Source organism: Hypanus sabinus, chromosome 14 (genome assembly GCF_030144855.1).
Source record: "Hypanus sabinus isolate sHypSab1 chromosome 14, sHypSab1.hap1, whole genome shotgun sequence".
In the NCBI taxonomy this organism is placed as follows: Eukaryota; Metazoa; Chordata; class Chondrichthyes; order Myliobatiformes; family Dasyatidae; genus Hypanus; species Hypanus sabinus.
In genome coordinates this window covers 69,985,196-70,006,779 of record NC_082719.1, presented here as the reverse complement: position 1 = coordinate 70,006,779, position 21,584 = coordinate 69,985,196, and the positions used below count along the sequence as shown (strand labels likewise).

General features: G+C 41.3%; 1 protein-coding gene across 1 annotated transcript; it reads left to right on the top strand.

Annotated features, from left to right (window-relative positions):
- Positions 1-1,896: 1,896 nt before the first annotated feature.
- LOC132404494 (granzyme K-like) lies at positions 1,897-14,228 on the top strand. Its single transcript, XM_059988650.1, has 5 exons — positions 1,897-1,957; positions 4,980-5,046; positions 11,276-11,429; positions 12,447-12,704; positions 14,011-14,228. The coding sequence occupies exons 1-5, from the start codon at positions 1,897-1,899 to the stop codon at positions 14,149-14,151; spliced, it is 681 nt and encodes a 226-aa protein (XP_059844633.1). The 3' UTR covers positions 14,152-14,228.
- The last annotated feature ends 7,356 nt before the right edge of the window (positions 14,229-21,584 follow it).

Below are 21,584 nucleotides of genomic sequence, written 5' to 3'. Positions count from 1 at the left end.
ATAAATAAATCACTTCCCTCTAAGTTTTTCATAAATTAAAAATAACTTAGGTGTGATCACACAAAAAACAATCATGAAACCATCTCTGTAGAAATCATCATCTCTCTAGCACCAGTTTTTAAGTTGCAAAAGAAGGAATATTTGTTTTCATTTAAAAAACTAGTTTAATAATATGTAATTTATTCTGCATACGATAAGCATAATTTATGACCAATATTCTCATGGGGAGGTATGGCAGAGCTGTTGGGGAGGGTTTAAAACTAATTTGTCTGGGGGTGGGAACTAGAGTGAAGGGATTCAGGATAGGACAGACAGTGAAAAAAAATCAAAGATAATGTGCAGTCAGACTGTCAGGCAGGACAGGTAGATGACAGGACAAGATTACAGCAGCAGGGTGAGTATCTATGCATTACAGATGCAGAATCAAAAAGGATACAAATACAGTACTCAGTGTTATATCTCAATGCACAGAATATAAGAAATAAGGTAGATGATCTTGTTGCACTATTACAGATTGTCAGGTATGATGTTGTGGCCATCACTGAATCGTGGCTAAAAGGATGATTGTAGTTGGGTGCTGAATGTCCAGGGTTATACGTTGTGTTGGAAGAATCGGAAAGTAGGCAGAGGGGGTGGAAAAACAAAGTAAAAACAAAGGAGAAGGCGTACAAAAAAACAAAATTAACAGGAATACAGGATTGGTGAGCTTTTAAAAATCTACAAAGAGCAACGAAAAGAATCATTAGAAGGGAAAAGATGAAATATGAAAGCAAGCTAGCAAACAATATCAAAATGGACAGTAACAATTGTTCATGTATGCAAAATATAAAATAAAGATGAGTGTGGATATAGGACTGCCAGAAAGTGAGGCTGGAGAAATAGTATTGATGGATGAAGAGGTGGCAGGTGAACTAAATGAGTATTTTGCATCAGTTTTTACTGAGTGAAGACACCAGCAGAATGCCAGATGTTGAAGGGTGTGAGAGAAGAGAAGTGAGTGCATTTACTATCACAAGGGAGAAGGTGTTTGAAAAGCTGAAATAGCTGAGGGTACATCAGATATCCAGGTGTACTATAATAGATTGGGGAGGCATCAGTAATGATCTTTCAAAATTCATTGGATTCGGGCATGGTTCTGGAGGACTGGAAAATTGCCAACATGACTCCACTCTTTAAGAAAGGAGGAAGGCAGCAGAAAGGAAATTATAGACCAGTTAGCCTGACCTCAGTAGCTGGGATGATGTTGGAGTCAATTGTTAAGAATGAGGTTATGAAATACTTGGTGACACAAGACGAGATCATGGTTCCTTTAAGGGAAAATCCGGCCTGATGAACCTGTTGGAATTCTCTGAGGAAATTACAAGTAGGATAGATGAAGGGGATGCAGTGGATGTTGTATATTTGGACTGTCAGACGGCCTTTGACAAGGTGCCACTCATGAGACTGCTTACCAAGTTTAGTGTTGAGGAAACAGGTAAACTGCAGAAGGACTTAGAAAGATTAGGAGAATGGGCAAAAAAATTGGCAAATGAAATACCATGTTGGAAAATGCATGGTCATGTGCTTTGGTAGTAGAAATAAATCTACAGACCATTTTTTAAATGGGTAGTAAATCCAAAAATCTGAGATTGAAAGGGATTTGGGAGTCCTTGTGTGGAAGACCCTCGACATTATCCCCCCCCCAACATTATCCAGAGTAATATACCTGCTGTTGAGTGGAATGGCCACAGGGGTACTCTGCACTGGCTGTTTAATACCTTTCCCCTTCCTGTGTGTCACCCAGTTTCCTGTGTCATGCACCTTGGGTACAACTAACTCTCTATATGTCTTATCTATCACCCCTTCAGGCTCCCGAATAATCTGGACATCATTCAGTGCCATCTCCAACTCCTTAACATGGATTATCAGAAGCTGCAGGAGGATGCACTTCTCACAGTTGTGGTGGTCAGGGAGACTGGTGGGCTCCCTGTCTTCTTGTATCCCACAAGAGGAGCATTCAATTGTGCAAACTATCGAAGGGGTGATGATTCAGCATACAGGAGTGAGTTTGAAAACTTGTCTGAGTGGTGTAATAACAACAGCCTCTCACTCAATGTCAATAAGACAAAGGAACTAATTGTAGACTTCAGGAGAGGGAAACCAGAGGTCCATGAGCAGTAATCATTAGAGAATCACTAAATTAGTCAGCATCTCTAAATTCCTGGGTGTCACTATCTCAGAGGACCTATCCTGGACCCATTATATAAATATTCTTACAAAGAAAGCACAACAGCACCTCTACTTCCTCAGAGTCTGCGGAGGTTCAGCATGTCACCGAAAACCTTGGCAAACCTCTATAGATGTGTGGTGGAAAGTGAGCCGACTGGATGCATTATGGCCTGGTATGGGAACACCAATGCCTTTGAGTGGAAAATCCCACAAAAGGGAGTAGATTCGGCCCAGTACATCATGGATAATACCCTCCCAACGATTGAACACATCTACATGAAAGGTTGCCATGGAAAGCAGCATCCATCATCAAGATCCTCAGCACCCAGGCCAGGCTCTTTTCTGACTGCGGCCCTCAGGTAGAAGGTACAAGAGCACCAGGTTCAAGAACAGTTACAACCCCTCAACCATCAGGCTCTTGAACAAAAGGGGAGAACTACACTCATTTAAGGACTCTGTTGTATTGTTATTTCATGCTCATTAGTTATTACTATTGACTTACATTTTGTAACCTGGGAAAAATACACACTGAGGACAACAAATACTATTTTGTGTCTTTAATTCCTTTATCTGTTTTAGATGTTTTAATGCAGGAAGAGGGGATTAAAATTAGAACAATAAAATGAGTTTGAAAATAACAGTTCATGCTGTTACAATCTCAGCCTACAACCTCTCCCTCAATGCCGAAAGAACAAAGGAGTTAATTGTGGATTGCAGGAAGAGCCGAGACAGACTAGCCCTCTCGGCATCAGTGGGACTGTAGTCGAGGGAGTGTGTAGTTTTCAGTTCCTCATGAATACCTCTACTTCCTCAGGAGGTGACAGTAATTTGTCATGTAGCCTTTGAGCCTTGCCCATTTTTATCGATGCAGCATAAAAAGCATCCTGTCTTGATGCATTTGGCAGCTGTGCTGTCATGACCACAAGGAACTGCAGGAAGTTGTGGAGGCAGCTCAGCTCATCCAGACAGGATAGTTGAATGCTCCTCTTGTGGGATGTCGGACGACAGGGAGACAGGGAGACCATTGGTGCCCACCTGCAGCTTGTAACAATTGATGTTAAATACTTGGAAGTACAATTGGGTGAACACCAGATCATTCGAGAGGCTGATAGGTTTATAGATATGATATATGTAGAGGTAGTTACTGTACACCCAAGGTGCAGGACACAGGAAAATGGGTGACAGTCAGGAAGGGGAAAGGGGTTAAACAGCCAGTTTCACAGCCCTTAGGGCATTCCCCTCAACAACAGGTATACCACCAGTTTTTTATTGGGAAGAAGAGAAGCACAGTGGCGATAGGGAATTCATTATTTGGGAGAATGGAAAGGTTCTGTGGATGAAAATGAGATTCTCAGATGGTATGTGACCTCTCAGGTCAAGGGTCCAAAATATCTCAGATCAAGTCCTCAGTGATTTTAAGTGGGAGGGTGAACAGACTAAGATCTTGGTCCATGTAGGTACCGATGACATGGGTAGGACAAATGATGGAGTTCTGCATAGGGAGGTCCTGGAGTTAGGTGCCAATATAAGGGCAGGATCTCCAGGGCTGTTTTCTCAGGAATGATACCCATGCCATGTGCTAGTGAGGCCAATACTAGGAAGATTATACAGTTCAATGTCTGGGCAAGGAGTTGGTGCAGGAGTGATGGCATAAGGTTTTTGGATCATTGGGCTCTCTTCCAGGGAAGGTGGGACCTGTACAGAAGGGATGGTTTAAACCTGAACTGAAGGGTGACTAATATCCTAGTGGGAAGGTTTGTTAATGCTGCACAGTGGGGTTTAAACTAGAGTTGCAGGGGACGCGAACCAGAGTGCCAGAATAGTTAGTGGAGAGGTTGTGGATGCAGATATCGGTAAGACCTCAGACAGAGTCAGAAATCAAAGATTGAGCAGGGTGTGACTAGTGTCCTGAGCTGTGTATATTTCAATGCCAGAAGTATCATAGGAAAGGTGGATGAGCTCAGGGCCTGGATCAACACATGGAATTATGCTGTTGTAGACATTAGTGATATTTAGTTGCAGGATGGGCAGGACTGGCATCTCAATATTCCAGGGTTGCGGTTAGATGTGAGGGCGCAGGAGGGATTAAAAGAGGAGGGGTGGTGTTACTATTCAATGAAAATGCTATAGTAGTGCTATGTCAGGACAGACTGCGAAACTCGAGTAGTGACATGTTATGGGTGGAACTGAGAAATAAGAAAGGTGTGACCACATTAATGGCTATATTACTGATCACCCAACAGTCCGAGGGATTTCGAGGAACAAATTTGTAAAGAGATCACAGACTGTTGCAAGAAACATAAGGTTGTTAAGATTGGCTGATAAAATCATGTAATCATTCTCACTCACTGGTAAATCAACCTGGGGTCAGTAAACCAGGCCAACAGTCCAGAGCAATGAAATGAAGGGTTCTCTTGTTGGTGGCGTCAACTTTTAGAAGAGATGTTAAACGAAGACTCTTATAAGTTTCTCAAGTAGACATAAAATTGACAATGGCCCTATTCAGAGAAGAACAGCAGAGTTCAGTTGGTGTCTGAGCAATACTATGAAACACTTTGGAACATCTTCAATCCTTGAAACATAAAAGACACATGCAAGTTCCTCCTTGCTATCATTCCAAAAACCTCTGTAGCCCAGTGGATTTAGAAGGATTAGAGAGAATGCAATAAAGTTGGATAAACTGACAAATGGATTAAGTGAGATGGGCAGAGTGTGACTATCATTGGAAAAACTAGGATTTATTGTCCATTCCTAATTGCCCTCTTTCCCAGCCCACCTCAAGAGGCAATTACAAATCAACCCTGTCAGTGGTCTGGACTCCCAAGCAGGCCCAAACAGGTAATGATGCCAGATCACTTTTGCTTGAAGGGTATTAGTGAACCAGAGTGGTTTCTGATGACAACTTGACAAATTTATAGTCACCAGAGCTGAAGGCAACTGTCATTTTACTAGCAATATTAACTCTCCAGCTGCCAGGATGGGATTCAGACTCATGCCTCCAATCAATAATAAACTCTATGAATTGTAGTCCACCAACTGAAATGTAAGCTATTATATCCTTACGACTGTGGTAGGCAAGGTCTGGGAATAGAAGCTTTGAAACTTTATATTATTAAAGGATGAAAAATATCTTTTCAATCTGATTATAAATTGCTTAAATACAGTGAAGCCATTTTAGTCATCCAGACTATCATTTTGTTGATCGCTGCCCTCTTCTTAGCACAGTCCCAGTAATATTTGCATGATCTCATAAAATGTGCAGAAATGCTTATCACAGCAGTCCTGAATGATATCAATTGTTCCCTAATCACTACTAGCCATTCTGTTATCATAGTTTTCTGATATTCATACTATCTGATATGTTTCTCTCAGAACCCCTTAAAAGTCAATGTCTTTCTACAATATTCTCATGACCAGACACCTACACAGAAAATGGTGCAGAGCAGCAAAGTCCACAGACCACTAAGTCTGTGCTGTTCATGGTGCCAATTTACACTGTACATCTGCTTGTACATGGTCCACATCTCTTCATTGTCTGCCTGTTTATGTGTCTGTCCAAATGGCTCTGAATCATTGCTATAATATCTGCACTGACTTTTAAAGAGGATCTGAATGTATCATTTTAGATAGTACGAAGAGCAGAAAGCTGTGAAAAGATAACAGAAGGCAGACGGTGATGTGGAAATAATCTGGTATCATTCAGGACTGGTGTCAAGAACATTTCTGCACATTTTGTGAGATCATTCAAATGGTACTGGGACTGTGCTAAGGAAAAGGCAGCAATCAACAACATGTTAGTCTAGATATGTGAAATAGCTTCACTGTATTTAAGCAATTTATAATAAGATTTAGAAGATACTTTTCATCCTTTAATAATATAAAGTTTCAAAACCAGACCTTGCTACCACAATAGCTAACATTTCAGTTGGTGGACTACAATTCATAGAGTTTATTATTGATTGGAGGCATGAGTCTGAATCCCATCCTGGCAGCTGGAGAGTTAATATTGCTAGTAAAATGACAGTTGCCTTCAGCTCTGGTGACTATAAATTTGTCAAATCTCCATCAGAAACCATTCTGGTTCACTAATACCCTTCAAGCAAAAGTGATCTGGCATCATTACCTGTTTGGGCCTGCTTGGGAGTCCAGACCACTGACAGGGTTGATTTGTAATTGCCTCCTGAGGTGGGCTGGGTATGAGGGCAATTAGGAATGGACAATAAATCCCAGTTTTTCCAATGATAGTCACACTCTGCCCGTCTTACTTAATCCATTTATCAGTTTATCCAACTTTATTGCATTCTCTCTAATCCTTCTAAATTCACCGGGCTACAGAGGTTTTTGGAATGATAGCAAGGAGGAACTTGCATGTTGCAAGGATTGAAGATGTTCCAAAGTGTTTCATAGTATTGCTCAGACACCAACTGAACTCTGCCATTCTTCTCTGAATAGGGCTATTGTCAATTTTATGTCTACTTGAGGAGCTTATAACAGTCTTCGTTTGACATCTCTTCCAAAGGTTGACACCACCAACAAGAGAACCCTTCATTTCTATTGCTCTGGACTGTTGGCCTGGTTTACTGACCCCAGGTTGATTTCCCAGTGAGTGAGAATGATTATATGAATTGGATTTTATCAGTTTAGATCCTGATCCTCTCCACAAGGGTACAATTTGCAGGATCTGATGTTGGACGATGGTCAGAAACAGGAAATCTGAAGAGATTCCATGTTATAGCTATTCATTGGCATCAGTCCAATTAGACTGGATCACAATTTGTTTCAAAAGTGTTGTCTCCTCAGAATTTATTTTTGTTTATGATAGGCCGCTTGAAGGTGAACACAATATAATTTTAGACTAGCATAATGTAGGAATTTGGAGAAACAAGAAATTAACTTTTATTGAATATAATGCATTTAATTGCATAATGGTGCTGATGCTTTGTAATAGTTAACTAAGCTAAAAGTGTTTTGTGGATGTGTTTCTTTAAAGTGTCCAACAATAATCAGCCAGTTGCCCAGATAGCATTTTTCAATGACCTGGTGAAAACTCATTGTGTTTGTCACTGACAGTACCAGGATTTGCAGAGAAGAAGTCTAAATGGGTATGCTGAAAATGAATCTTTAGTGACATGTTACACTTCATGGTTCTGTATGCTTGAAGTACGTTGTCAACCAGCTATTCGTAGTTCGGTGCTCTGTAGTTGCCAACATTCTTGAGTGATTTCCATGTGATGTTCTCTAGTCCCACTAGAAGTTCTTCAAATTGTCTGTCATTGATGACCCGTTTGATTAGTGAACCAACAAAAATATCTTCCTTAATCTTGGCATCAGTTAATCTGTCTTGAATAATAAATTGAATCAACAAATATAGGCAATTTCCATAAAAATGTTGCATGATAGGGAAATTTCATTATGATTTTCATGATCAGCAGCCCAAAATCCATAAGATGCACCCTGAAGTATTCAGGAACCAAAATCTTTAATGTCTGGTGTTATTGTCCCTTTCATTCCAAAAGTTCTATCCTCCACTAGCATCTCAGTCATGGATATTCCCATCTGCTCTTTACAATCTTCACAAGTCTATGAACAAATGGATGCCATCTATATTAATCCAGTGTAATAATATCATTTGGCCTTGGATTGTCAATATTTGAAAATAAATGCAAAGAAGTGGCATACTCAAATGATGTTTCTCAAATGTAATGGTCTTTTAAGACATCATTTAGTATGCCTTCACATAAAATCTGAACAAAGATGTCCTGCATGTTATTAGGTTAATCAATGAAATGTAAGGAGATAGGCGTCAAAATGAAAAGCAAACCCTCAGTGAAACCCACAATATTTGTTGAAAATTTCTGGTTCGCTTTGACCCTGTCATGTGACTTTCCATAACTGATATGGATCCAGATTAGAAAAATCAGCAAATCTTCATGATTATTAGTGGTTGGGGGGGGGGTCACTAAAATAAATAAACCACTTCCCTCTATTATAAATTAAGCAAAAACTTTGGTGTGATCACAGAAGAAACAATGATGTACAATTTGCTTGTTTTGTCCATTGTCATCTTCCTAGCTCCGATGTGTAAGTAGCAAAATAAGGAATATTTAAACACCTCACGTTCATGGAAGATTTTATTTTAATTATAATTAATTTATGATGCACATGATAAGCATAATTTGTGATAATGTAAACTTTCAGTAATAGCTATATTAATATTTACCTTCTATACATATGGAAATAGATTCTATTGCATTGTTTTTCCTTGTAATTTTATTTCTCATTTGGAGAGGACAACTATATAAAATGTGGTTACAAAATTTCAATGAGCAACATGTCAAGCAGCATCTATGGAGGGAAGGAAATTGTAGAAGTGTCGGCTTATTGTTTCTCCAGCCTGTGGCATCTGCTGTTTCTTGTTTCCCCTTGCTCTACTATCATTTTTTCTTGCAAACCTACTTGATAATATGAAATTTTTAACTAAGTATTATAGTTTTGAAGATTACTGAGAAGATGTTGGATTTAATTCTGTTGAGTAGAATTCCAAGTGGTAGCCATGGGCCCAAGTTATGCCTGCCCCTTCATAGGCTGTGTCGAACAGTTTATGCTTGAATCCTTCCCCAGTTATACTCCCCACCTCGTCCTTCACTACATTGATGACTGTGTTTGTGCTGCCTCATCACCATTGCACTTGTCAACATTATCAACTTTGCCTCTAACTTCCACCCCTCTTAAATTCACTTGGTTCATTTGACAGCTTCCTCCCTTTTCTTGATTCATCTGTCTCCATCTCTGGAGGCAGACTGTCAACCAAAATCTTTTACAAACCTACTGATTTCCATGGTTATCTAGATTATACCTCTTCCCACCTTATCTCCTGTAAAAATGCATCAGATATATCCTCTTTCTTTAAAGACAATTTTTTCCTCCCTCTACTATTGATGCATTCCCCCATTTCCCATACATTTATGCTCAGCCCATCTTCCCTCTGCCGTAATAGTGATAGAGTCCCTCTTGTCCTTGCCTACTCGCCCTGCAGCCTCTGCATCCAACACATTATCCTCCGCAATGTACCCCATCTGTAAAGGACACCTACCACTAATTATATCTTTACCCAACCCCCATGCCCTGCTTTCTGCTTCCTTATTCGACAAAACAAGGTGCAGCAGGCATCATACGGAGATGCTGTTGGTTGAAAGATCTCCAGGGCCAACGTGGGGCTCAATATTTTATGTGCTTAACATCAAAGGAGAACTCTAAATTTACAATGTATGGACAATACTTTCTTTGAAACTATGCCCAAGCTCCACACCTCCCGATTTGCACGCACACCACAGACATCTGATTTTAATGAATTTTTATCAACATTGTCTAGTCTGGGATTCATGACTTTTATGAACCCATTGTTCAGAGATGATCTCCAAATTAAATCCACAATACATATTCAGATACGGACAATTGTAACCAAAGTCATTTGTTAAGTGCAAATGTGCTAATCCCCAAATTCCCTCTAACACGTTCAACACATCTATTCCCGGGATGCAGTTTTGGGTTTCTCTCCCTCTACTATTGATGCTCCCCTCACCCGAATCTCCTCCATTTCCTGTACATCTACACTCACCCCATCTTCCCTCTGCCGTAATAGTGATAGAGTTCCTCTTGTCCTTGCCTACTCACCCATCAGCCTCTGCATCCAACACATTATCCTCCGCAATGTACACCATCTGTAAAGGAAACCTACCACTAATCATATCTTTACCTCCCCCCACCCCCCGCTTTCTACAGCGATCGATCCAGTGCCATATTGGGCTGAGTCCATTACTCTCTGCACCTTCTTACACTCTTGTACAATCAAATTGCTGTGCAAGGCCATGGTACAACTACTCTAGGGTTATCCCTGTCAGGGGTAATTAGTGATGGCTAATAATTGCTGGCATTGTCAGTGATGTTCACATCCTGAGTGTGAATAATCATGGATGTGAAATAAGATGTTAATATCTTCTATATATTGAAGATCCCGGAGCTAAAATTATCAGAGGTCATGAAGTTGAACGGCATTCAAGACCTTATATGGCATCTCTCCAACTACATTTCAGGAACCGTTCGTTTGTTCCCTATTGTGGAGGAGCTTTGATCAGACCAAACTGGGTACTAACTGCAGCACACTGTGAACAGTAAGCTATGTGGTGTATGAATAAAAAAGATATTTTGTGATTAACATACAAGTGCTTAGCTCGCAATCATAGCTTTCATAAAATAATTCCTTTTACACTGTTGTCACATCTTCATTAGTATGTGTATCACTGTATTATTGGCATTTATCTTTATTAGCAAGTTTCAGTTTGAATGGACAGATATACACTCAGTGGCCACATTATTAGGTACCTCCTGTAGCTATTAAAGTGGCCACTGAGTGTCTGTTCATGGTCTTCTCCTGCTGTAGCCTGTCTACTTCAAGGTTTGACATACTGTGAGTTCAGAGATGCTCTTCTGAACACCACTGTGGTAACACGTGGTTATTTGAGTTACTGTCGACTTCCTGTCTGCTTGAACCAGTCTGGCCATTCTCATCTTCCCTCTCTCACCAACAAAGCGTTTTTGCCGACAGAACTTCTACTCACTGGATGCTTTTTCTTCTTTATCACACCATTCTCTGTAAAAGCTCGAGGATGTTTTACCCGAAAATCCCAGGAGACCAGCAGATACTCAAACCATCCCGTCTGGCACCAACAACCATTCCACGGTCAAATTCACTTAGATCACATTTCTTACCCATTCTGATATTTAGTCTGAACAACAACTGAATCTCTTGACCATATCTGCAAGGAGTAATTTACAATGAGCTTGTCTGATGAACACTTTGAATCAATTTCAATCAGGAGTATAGTCTTGGCCCTTGCTTGGACACTGATTGGCTTTCAGAATCTGCACATTAACTACCAAATATAATGCTGCTGAATTGTATATTTCCATAAAGTTTACTGTTTGATTGTTGCCTTCCTGATGAATTTCTGTAAACTATTTTTTAAGCAAAGTGTAATTAATTATCTTTATTTTTGATTGGTTACAGAACAATTACATCAGGCCAGGTTCTTCTAGCAGTTCTTGGAATACATTCTCTTTCAAAGATTGAGAGAAGTAAACAAAGACTGCGCATCATCAGACAGATTCCCTTTAAAAATTTCAACAATCTGACAAAGAAAGATGATATCATGCTGCTGCAAGTATGAATTTTTTTCCTCATTCTTGCACAGTGTTTAAAATCTTTAATTTGCTTATTAGCAATGTTTACTTTACTGAACAACAACTGTTGAATGGCTTTTGTGACTTGGATGAGAATTATTGATTGTGGAGAATATTAGTATTGGCATTGATCCCTCCCATCTGTCCAACAGTCTCCTTGATTCCCTTCCGTCAGGCAGGCGGTTCTATAGAAAGACGACAAGAACTGTGAGGATGAGAAACAGCTTCTTCCCCTAGGCTGTCACATGACTGAACTCCCTGCCAGCACCCAGGTCTCATCAGTTATGAAGCGCCAGTAGCACGTACTCTTTACTTTTTGACTGTGCAACTTATTATTTGTTAATTTAATTGTGGTCATATTACTTCATGTGTTATGGTATGAGGTACAGTATATGCACTGTGTTGTGACCTTGTTCAGGAGGAAGGTTGTTTTGTTTGGATGAATACATATGTACGATTGAATGACAATAAATTGAACTTGAGCTGTCTAAACCTGGGCAATATCACAGTTAACCTTGTCCTTGACATACAAAGGGTTAGTATTAATTTGGCACATGGGTATAATTGGGTGGCTGGGTTCATTGGGTTGGAAGGGCCTGTTACTGTGTTGTGTCTTTAAACTAAATTAAATATAAACTTTAATTAAAAGTTTGACAGCTGCTAAGTCTGACTTATTGGAGTTTCATCATTAACAAAGAAAGAGTTAGAGTGAAGAACCTTCACAGTAGGATCAGTGCTTTATGACCATCATCCACACCACAATTTTCATGACGAATTATCGATTTCGTCATACGAAATGTAATTGATATTTAATTTTATTTGTCACTTTTAATTGAGTCCCCATCCCTTCAATCATCCGAGAAAAAAGAAAGAATTCCGGAAAACAAAATATATAAATAGATAAGCTAACAAATGTCTTCAGGAGTAAAGAGATCATTCAAGATAGTCTTCACTTTTAGGATCACAAATATGTGAATTCAGTGTTTTTGTGTCAACAGCTCGAGACTGATGCAAAAATCAACCAGGATGTGAATGTGCTCAACCTTCCCAAAGGAGGAATCACCGACATGAAATCTGGAACAAGGTGCACTGTGGCAGGATGGGGAAAAACAAAAATAAACAATTACTCTGACACATTTCAAGAGGTGGAGGTCGAGGTAATTGGTCGCAGAAAATGCAAAGGCATGTATCGAACTAAAATAACCCAGGACATGATCTGTGTTGGTGACACCGAAGGCAGAAAGAATTCATGTTATGTGAGTATGCTGTATAGTCACGTTATCAGTAACATTTCTATAAAGCTACTGGATTAAGTATTAAAATCCCAGTGATTCACTGGGGCCTTCTACAGATTGAAACTTTCCACCCTTCCTCAGTGTTACTGTGACTGACTCTTACCTGCTTTCTGAAGGGCTACTCAGTTGCATTAAAATGTCTTCAGAATGTGGTCCAGCATTACCCTAGGGAAGCTAAGGGAAACTAGATTAGGCCATAAATGCTACACTTACAAGCAATGTCCACATTCCCAGGTGGATTAAAAAAAAATAATGATCAGATAAGAAAATGTGTATGTGTTGATTATGGAGGAACCATTTTTTTGCATTTTCTAGGATCTCATATCCAGGCCCTGAATTTAGATGTCAACATAATTTACTATAATTTCTCTACCAATAAACTTTGTCTACTGTCAGTGTGATGATGAAATGGGCAGATGCAAGATGACAGAGTCAAACCAGAGAAATGTAACATATTGACATGTCTAAAATGTAAAGAGAATTTATTCTAAATCATGTCAATTTGCAAATAAGGATCATGCTAGATCTAGTGCTCTGTCTGATCCTAAAATTCAGTTGGGACAGAGCGGATCAGTCTGTCTGACACTCTGTACCCATGAGGTGCCCTGTGAGACAGGTCAGGCTCGGGATGCCGAGCAGAATCAGGAATTGGATCCTGAGGATGGTGTGGTAAACTATGTGTACCTGTCTGGACACGCCCCTCTGCTGACTGCTCCTGTGGATCCTCCCACAGACCCCTGGATAAAGGTAATTGGGGCACTGCTCCCCCCTCAGTCTCTGAGATGTTGTGCTCCCTTTTCGCTGTTAATAAAAGCCTATCGTTTACTTCCAGTCTCCTAGAGTTATTGATGGTACATCAGTTGGGTACAAAGTGAATCTGGCCAAATGCACGAGCTGGGTTCAGTGGAGAGTCGAGTGGCAGAGTGGAGGGACAGCTACACCAGAATTTGACATCTGTTTCATTCTGAACTTCCACATTCCACCAGAATTTGAAGTCAAACTGAAGTACAGATTGCAAATGGCTGACAGTTTTCTACACAATGGCTAATTTAGGAATAAACTCAATCCAGGCCATGGGAAACATTCCATGAAAAGACTCTTTGTGAGTCCGGTTACCTACATTTGCTCCTAAAGTAAACTCACACCTCCTCGGTACAGCTGGGCACGGATAATGAATTGTGATGTGATGTCAAACTGACAGTTTGCAGTCTGTCACTTTAGCTAATTCTGCTCAATTGTCACCTTCATCTTTTTCTCTCTCTTCCAGGGTGATTCAGGTGGCCCTTTGATATGCAACAAAATGTATACTGGGATTGTGTCCTTTGGCAAAATAGACTGCCAATATCCTGCAGTGTACACTTTACTAACAAAGAAATACATTGATTGGATTCGGGATACAATTGGTTGACCGCTGAAGAATGCTGAAGAGCTGTACTGAGTTATCACAATCCTGCTTCACTCTGCTTTACTTACACTGATGCTCAGTTAATTGCCCTAGAGGGCCGGCTTGCCTCTATCCTTACCTTTTCTGTTTTGCATAAAATGTTACAGCAAAGTGCAATAAAAAGCAATAATTATCAAATTCCTTGCCCTGTTAAATCCCTGTCCACTGATATTGTCTCAGCTTAATTTGCCTATATAACAGAAGCCTAATATCTCCATGATATCCAAATGCCTCATTAGTTGAACGATTATCTCAACTCTCCAAATGTTTCACAGAATGGTATAAAAAGTCTAAGGAACTTTGCAATTCCCATTTCCAACCCCAGCTGTAGGTTGCACACTTTGAAGGCAGCCACTGCAGGGAAGCTGCATGATGAATGAAATCAAATTGGGAGTTAACATGATTGAGAGTTGAAGAACTGTGGGAGGGAGGGAATCAGGAAGAGAGTGGGCCACTCTGAAACAGAGGTCAGAAAGATAACTGAGGAACTGAGATGCAGAAAGAGTGATTGAGCAATAGATGAGCTTCAGGGTGAGATGTGATTGGGAAATCAGAATGAAAGACACAGGACATGGTGATTTGGGCACTATAGGGAAAGTCGTATCAAGGAACCAAAGTCTGAAAATGAATGATCATCTTTATTCATCACTATACATTTAGAATTAGCACAACACAAGAAAAAATGGATGAATTTCAGCCTTGAGGTGCTTTTTGAACATTGAATAAGCTGCAGATATCTTATTTGTGGAACCTAATTACTGGATATCATGATCATATAATGACAAAACAATCCGTGCTGAATTGTATAATAATAATTCAAATTCATTTATTTAGCTCTATTTTTGTCAGGAGGAAATTGCACCCATTTCTTGCTACGTCACCTGTAATATTCATAATCCTGTTAACATCTGACAGTCAGACTGTTCATTTAATTGGATTTGGATTGGTTTATTGTTGTCAAATGTACTGAGGTGCAGTGAAAAGCTTGTACTGCATACTGTTCATACAGATCAAATCATTACACACGGCATTGCGATAGAACATGGTAAAGCAAGAACAGAATGAAGAATAAAGTGAAACAATTACAGGGAAAGGCAGTGTCGGTAAAGATAGAAGGTGCAAGATCTTAACAAAGTAGACTCTGAGGTCAAGAGTTTGTCTCCTTGTACTGGAGAAACAGTTAATAGCCTTATAACCTCAGGGTAGAAAATGTCCTTGATCCTTGATCCTGGTGCTACGTGCTGTCAGCCTTATTAAACTTCTGCCTGATGGGAACTTTAATTATGCTGGCTAGTTTACTGAGGTAGCGAGAAGTATGGAGAGTCCATGGAGGAGAGTCTAGTTGCTGTGGTAGAGTCATAGAGAAGTACAGCACAGAAACAAGGCCTTCGGCCGATCTAGTCCATGCAGAAACCATTTAAGCTACCTAGTCCCACTGAACTGAACTGTGACCATAGTCCTCCATACCCCTACCATCCATGTACTTATCCAATCTTCTCTGAAACGTTGAACTGGAGCTCTCATGCACCACTGATGCTGACAGCTCAATCCACACAAGTGTTCCCTTGCATTTCCTGTTCTCCATGAGCACCTCATGTGTTCCTACTTGCCTATACCTGCTATGCACCTCCTTTTTTTCTCAAAATTGGGCCTCAACATCTCTTGAAAACCAAGGATCCCTACACTTAATATCCTTACATTTTATTCTGAAAGGCACAGACAAGCTTTTTTTACTCTCAATTTTGCTTTTGAAGGCCTCTCACTTTCCAAGTACACCTTTGCCTGAAAACAGCCTGACCCAATCCACACTCACCACATCATTTCTGATTCCATCAAAATTGGCCTTTTTCTAATTTAGAATCTTAACCTGTGCACTAGACCTATCTTTTATCATATTTACTTAGAAATGTGGTCACTAGATTCAAAGTGTTCCCCTACAGAACCTTTTGTCACCTGCCCCGTCTCATCCCTGATAGCAGATTCAGCATTGTACACTCTCTCATTGGCACTTCTATGTACTGATGGAGGAAACTTTTCAGAGCACGTTTGACAAACTCTATCCAATCTCGTCATTTTACAGTATGTGATTCCCAGTCACTATCTGGAAAGCTAAACTCACCTACTGTAACAACCTTATGTTTCTTGCAACAGTCTGTGATCTCTTTACAAATTTGTTCCTCTAAATCCCTCGGACTGTTGGGTGATCAGTAATATAACCATTAATGTGGTCATACCTTTCTTATTTCTCAGTTCCACCCATAAGGGATCACTAGTCGAGTTCTGCTGTCTGTCCTGATGGGCCACTGTCGTGACATTTTCCCCAACCAGTAACACCACCCCTCCTCCTTTCATCCCTCCTGCTCCCTCACATCTAAAACAACAGAACCCCATAATATTGAGATGCCAGTCCTGCCTCTCCTACAACCAAGTATCACTAATGGCTACAACAGCATAATTCCATGTGTTGATCCAGGCCCTGAGCTCATCCACCTTTCCTATGATACTTCTGGCATTGAAATATACACAGCTCAGGACACTAGTCACACCCTGCTCAATCTTTGATTTCTGACTCTGACTGAGGACTTACCAATATCTGCATCCACAACCTCTCCACTAACTATTCTGGCACTCTGCTTCCCGTCCCCTGCAACTCTAGTTTAAACCCCACTGTGCAGCATCAACAAACCTTCCCACTAGGATATTAGTCACCCTTCAGTTCAGGTGTAAACTATCCCTTCTGTACAGGTCACACCTTCCCTGGAAGAGAGCCCAATGATCCAAAAACCTTATGCCATCCCTCCAGCACCAACTCCTTAGCCAGGTGTTAAACTGGATAGTCTTCCTAGTTCTGGCCTCACTAGCATGTGGCACAGGTAGTAATCCTGTGATCACAGCCCTGGAGATCCTGCCCTTTAAATTAACACCTAACATCCGATGCAGAACTTCATCATTTGTCCTACCCATGTCATTGGTACCTATGTGGACAATGACCTCTGGCAGTTCACCCTTCCACTTAAGAATGCGGAGGAGCTGATCTGAGATATTTTGGACCCTCGCACTTGGGAGGGCACATTCCATCTGGGAATCTAATTCTCATCAACAGAATTTCCCGTCCATTCCCCTATCTACCGAATCCCCGAACTCTTCTCCCCACCTTCCCTTCTGAGTCACAGAGGCAGACTCAGTGCCAGAGATCTGACACTGTGACTTTCCTCTGCTGGGTTATCCCCCGAACAGTAAACAAATAGTGGTATACCTGTTGTTGAGGGGGATGTCCACAGGCCTGTTTAACTGGTTGTTTAACCCCTTTCCTCTTCCTGACTGTCACCCGTTTTCCTGTGTCCTGGACCTTGGGTATAACTATCTCTCCATATATCCTATCTATAACCCCTTCAGCCTCCCAAATGATCCGGTGTTCCATCTCCAACTCTTTAACGTGGATTGTTAGAATCTGGATGTGGGCTCTCGTAGTCTCTCTGCCTTCCAACATCCCACAAGAGGAGAATTCAACTATCCTGTCTGGATGAGCTGAGCTGTCTCCACAACTTTCTGTAGTTCCTTGTGGCCATGAGCAGTGCAGCTGCCATAACGCATCAAGACAGAATGTTTTCTATGCTGCATCAATAAAAATAGGCAAGGTTCAAAGGGTACCTACCAAATTTCTGTCACCTCCTGAGGAAGTAGAGGTATTCATGAGCTTTTTGGTCATGGTGTATAGCTGTTGGTCCAGAATGGATGATGTTCACTCCTAGAAACTTGCAGGTCTCAACCTTCTCAACCCCAGCATTGTTGATGAAGATAGCAGCTGATCAAAACCCTCCTTCCTGTCAATGACCAGCTCTTTTGTTCTGCTGGATTGAGGAAAAGATTGTTGTCATGACAGCATGTTACTAAGCTCTCAGTCTCCTGCCTGTATCCGAGTTCATCATCGTTTGAGATAGGGGCCACCATGGTGGAGGTAGAGCAGAACCTGGCCACAGAGTTTGAGTGTACGGGGATCTGAGGACCCTGTGCAAGTAGGGGTCTGAGGACACAGCCTTGTGAAATGAGAATAATCATGATGAAGGTGTTGAGCCGACCCTACTGGTTCCAGTTTGTTGGTCAGGAAGTCAAGGATCCAGATGCAAAGGGAGGTGCTGAGTCCCAGATCGAGGAGTTTGGAGATTAGTTTGCTTGGATTTATAGCATTGAAGAAAGAGCTGTAAACAATAAATAATAGTCAAACCTAGTTGTATTTACTGTCCAGATGCTCCAGGAGATGGCATTTGCTTTTCAGAAGTCGTGAATGGCAGCATCAAGTTTGTCTGGGAGGCTGGAGTTAATGTCTAGTATAACAGCATCTCATTTTTATGTCTAACATTAAAGGAATAACATTAATCCCAATTGGTTAACAAATGAACACAATTCTCGTTATCAGTAATTTTAACCTGAACACACTGTAAGAGAAAGCACTTATAACAAAGAAGCATTCCTACTTTTAACAAACAAAGAAGCCATTTTGATTAACACACACAGTAACAAAAATAATGAAGAAACCCCCTTACACCAAGAAGAAACCTCCAGAAACTCCCTTACACCAAGAAGAAACCCCCTTACAAGTATAACTAGCATCTCAAAGCACTTCCTGACTCTGGATGTCGGAGTGATCAGGCAACAGCTCATCCAGACAGAAGGGCATCCAGATGCAGCTCCTAACAAACCACGTTAGGGAACTGGAGCAGGAGCTGGATGACCTCCGGATCATTCAGGAGAATGAGGACTTTATTGATAGTAGTTTCAGGGAGGTAGCTACACCAAAGGAGCAGGGCACAGGTAATTGGGTTACAGTCAGGCGAGGGAAGGGGAAAGGGCAGGCAGAGCAGGGTTCCCCTGTGGCCATTCCCCTCAACAACAAATATACCGATTTGGATACTGTTACGGGGGATGACTTATCTGGGACAAGCTGTGGCAGCCGGATCTCTGGCACTGAGTCTGGTTCTGCAGTGCAGAAGGGAGGGTGGAAGAAGAGGAGAGCTGTAGTGATAGGGGACTCGATAGTTAGAGGTACAGACAGGAGGTTCTGTGGTCGTGACAGAGACTCCCGGATGGTTTGTTGCCTCCTGGGTGCCAGGGACAGGGATGTCTCTGATCACGTGCACAGCATTCTGAAGTGGGAGGGTGATCAGCCAGATGTCATGGTACACATCGATATCAATGATGCAGGAAGAAAGAGTGAGGAGGTTCTGAAGAATGAGTATAGAGATCTTGGTAGGAAGTTAAAAAGCAGGACCTCGAGGGCAGTAATCTCAGGATTGCTGCCTGTGCCACGTGCCAGTGAGGGAAAGTGTACTATGCTCTAGAGGATGAACACTTGGCTGAGGAAGTGGTGTAGGGGGCGGTTTCAGATTTCAGGATCATTGGGACCTCTTCTGGGGCAGGTGGGACCTGTACAAGAGAGATGGGTTACACCTGAACTACATGGGGACTGATATCCTTGCAGAGAGGATTGTTAGTGATATTGGGGAGGGTTTAAACTAGATTCATGCAAAGTCAGAAATAGAAGGGTTGTGTGTGCTGGTAATAATCTTCTGAGGGAGGAGTGTTCTGGGGAAGGCAGACGAGCTGAGGGCATGGACTGACACATGGAATTACAACATTATAGCCATTAGTGAAACTTGGCTACAGGAGGGGCAGGACTGGCAGCTTAATATTCCAGGGTTGCAAAGTTTCATATGTGATAGAGGCAGAGGGATGAAGGCTGGGGTGATGGCATTGCTAGTCAGAGAAAATGTTACAGCAGTGCTCAGGCAGGACAGATTAGAGGGCTTGTCTACCGAGGCCATATGGGTGGAGCTGAGAAACAAGAAAGGTATGACCACATTATTGGGGTTGTATTATAGACCACCCAATAGTCAGCGAGAATTGGAGGAGCAAATCTGCAGAGAGATAGCAGGCAACTGCAGGAAACATAAAGTTGTAAGAGTAGGGGATTTTAATTTTCCACATATTGATTGGGACTTCCCATGCTGTTAAAGGTCTAGACAGGTTAGAGTTTGTCAAATGTGTTCAGGAAAGTTTTCTAAATCAATATATGGAGGTAGCAACTAGAGAGGATGCAATATTAGATCTCCTATTAGGAAACGTGTTAGGACAAGTGACGGAAGTGTGTGTAGGGGAACACTTTGGGTCTAGTGATCGTAACACCATTAGTTTCAACTTGGTCATAGATAAAGATAGATCTGGTCCTTGGGTTGAGGTACAATACAGGAAAAAGTGCAAATTTGAAGAAATGAGAAAGGATCTATAAAGTGGGGATTGGGACAGGTTGTTCTCTGGCAAGGATGTGATTGGTAAGTGGGAGGCCTTCAAAGGAGAAATTTTGAGAGTGCAGAGTTTTTTATGTTACTATCAGGATTAAAGGCAAAGTGAATCCCTTGTTTTTCGAGGGATATTGGAAACCTGATAAAGAAGAAGAGAGATGTATGACGGTATAGGCAACAAGGAGCAAATAAGGTGCTTGAGGAGTTTAAAAAGTGGAAGAAAATATTGAAGAAATAAATCAGCAGGGCTAAAAGAAGGCATGAGGTTGCTTTGGCAGTCAAGGTGAAGGAGAATCCTAAGAGCTTCTACAGGTCCCTCTCACCCCCCATCCTCATCGCATTCTACAGGGGTTGTATTGAGAGTATCCCGAGTAGCTGCATCACTGCCTGGTTCAGAAATTGCACCATCTAGGATCGCAAGACCCTGCAGCGGATAGTGAGGTCAGCTGAGAAGATCATCAGGGTCTCTCTTCCCGCCATCACGGACATTTACACTACACGCTGCATCCGCAGAGGAAACTGCATTATGAAGGACCCCATACACCCCTCATACAATCTCTTCTCCCTCCTGCCGTCTGGGAGAAGGCTCCAAAGCATTATGGCTCTCACGACCAGACTATGTAACAGATTCTTCCCCCAAGCTATCAGACTCCTCAATACCCGAAGCCTGAACTGACACCTTGTCCTATTGTCCTGTTTATTATTCATTGTAATGCCTGCACTGTTTTTGTGCACTTTATGCAGTCCTGTGTAGGTCTGTAGTTTAGTGTAGCTTTCTCTGTATTGTTTTTTTTAAGTAGTTCAGTCTAGCTTTTGTACCATGTCATGTAACACCATGATCCTGAAAAACGTTGTCTCATTCTTACTGTACTGTACCAGTAGTTATGGTTGAAATGAGAATAAAAGTGACTTGACTAGACTTGAGGTATGTTAAGAGCAAAAGAATAGTAAGGGATAATATTGGTCCTCTTGAAGATCAAAGTGGTCGGCTATGTATGGAACCAAAAGAAATGGGGGAGATCTTAAATGGGTTTTTTGCATCTGCATTTATTAAGGAAACTGGCAAAGAGTCTATGAAAATAAGGCAAACAAGTAGTG

Bases quoted from the DNA above. Each gene is read 5' to 3' on its own strand.
- LOC132404494 (XM_059988650.1), top strand. From the start codon at position 1,897: ATGGATTATCAGAAGCTGCAGGAGGATGCACTTCTCACAGTTGTGGTG. The intron at 5,047-11,275 runs GTAATGATGCCA...GATTGGTTACAG, and splicing joins TCCCAAGCAGGCCCAAACAG to AACAATTACATCAGGCCAGG. The intron at 11,430-12,446 runs GTATGAATTTTT...TTGTGTCAACAG, and splicing joins ATGATATCATGCTGCTGCAA to CTCGAGACTGATGCAAAAAT.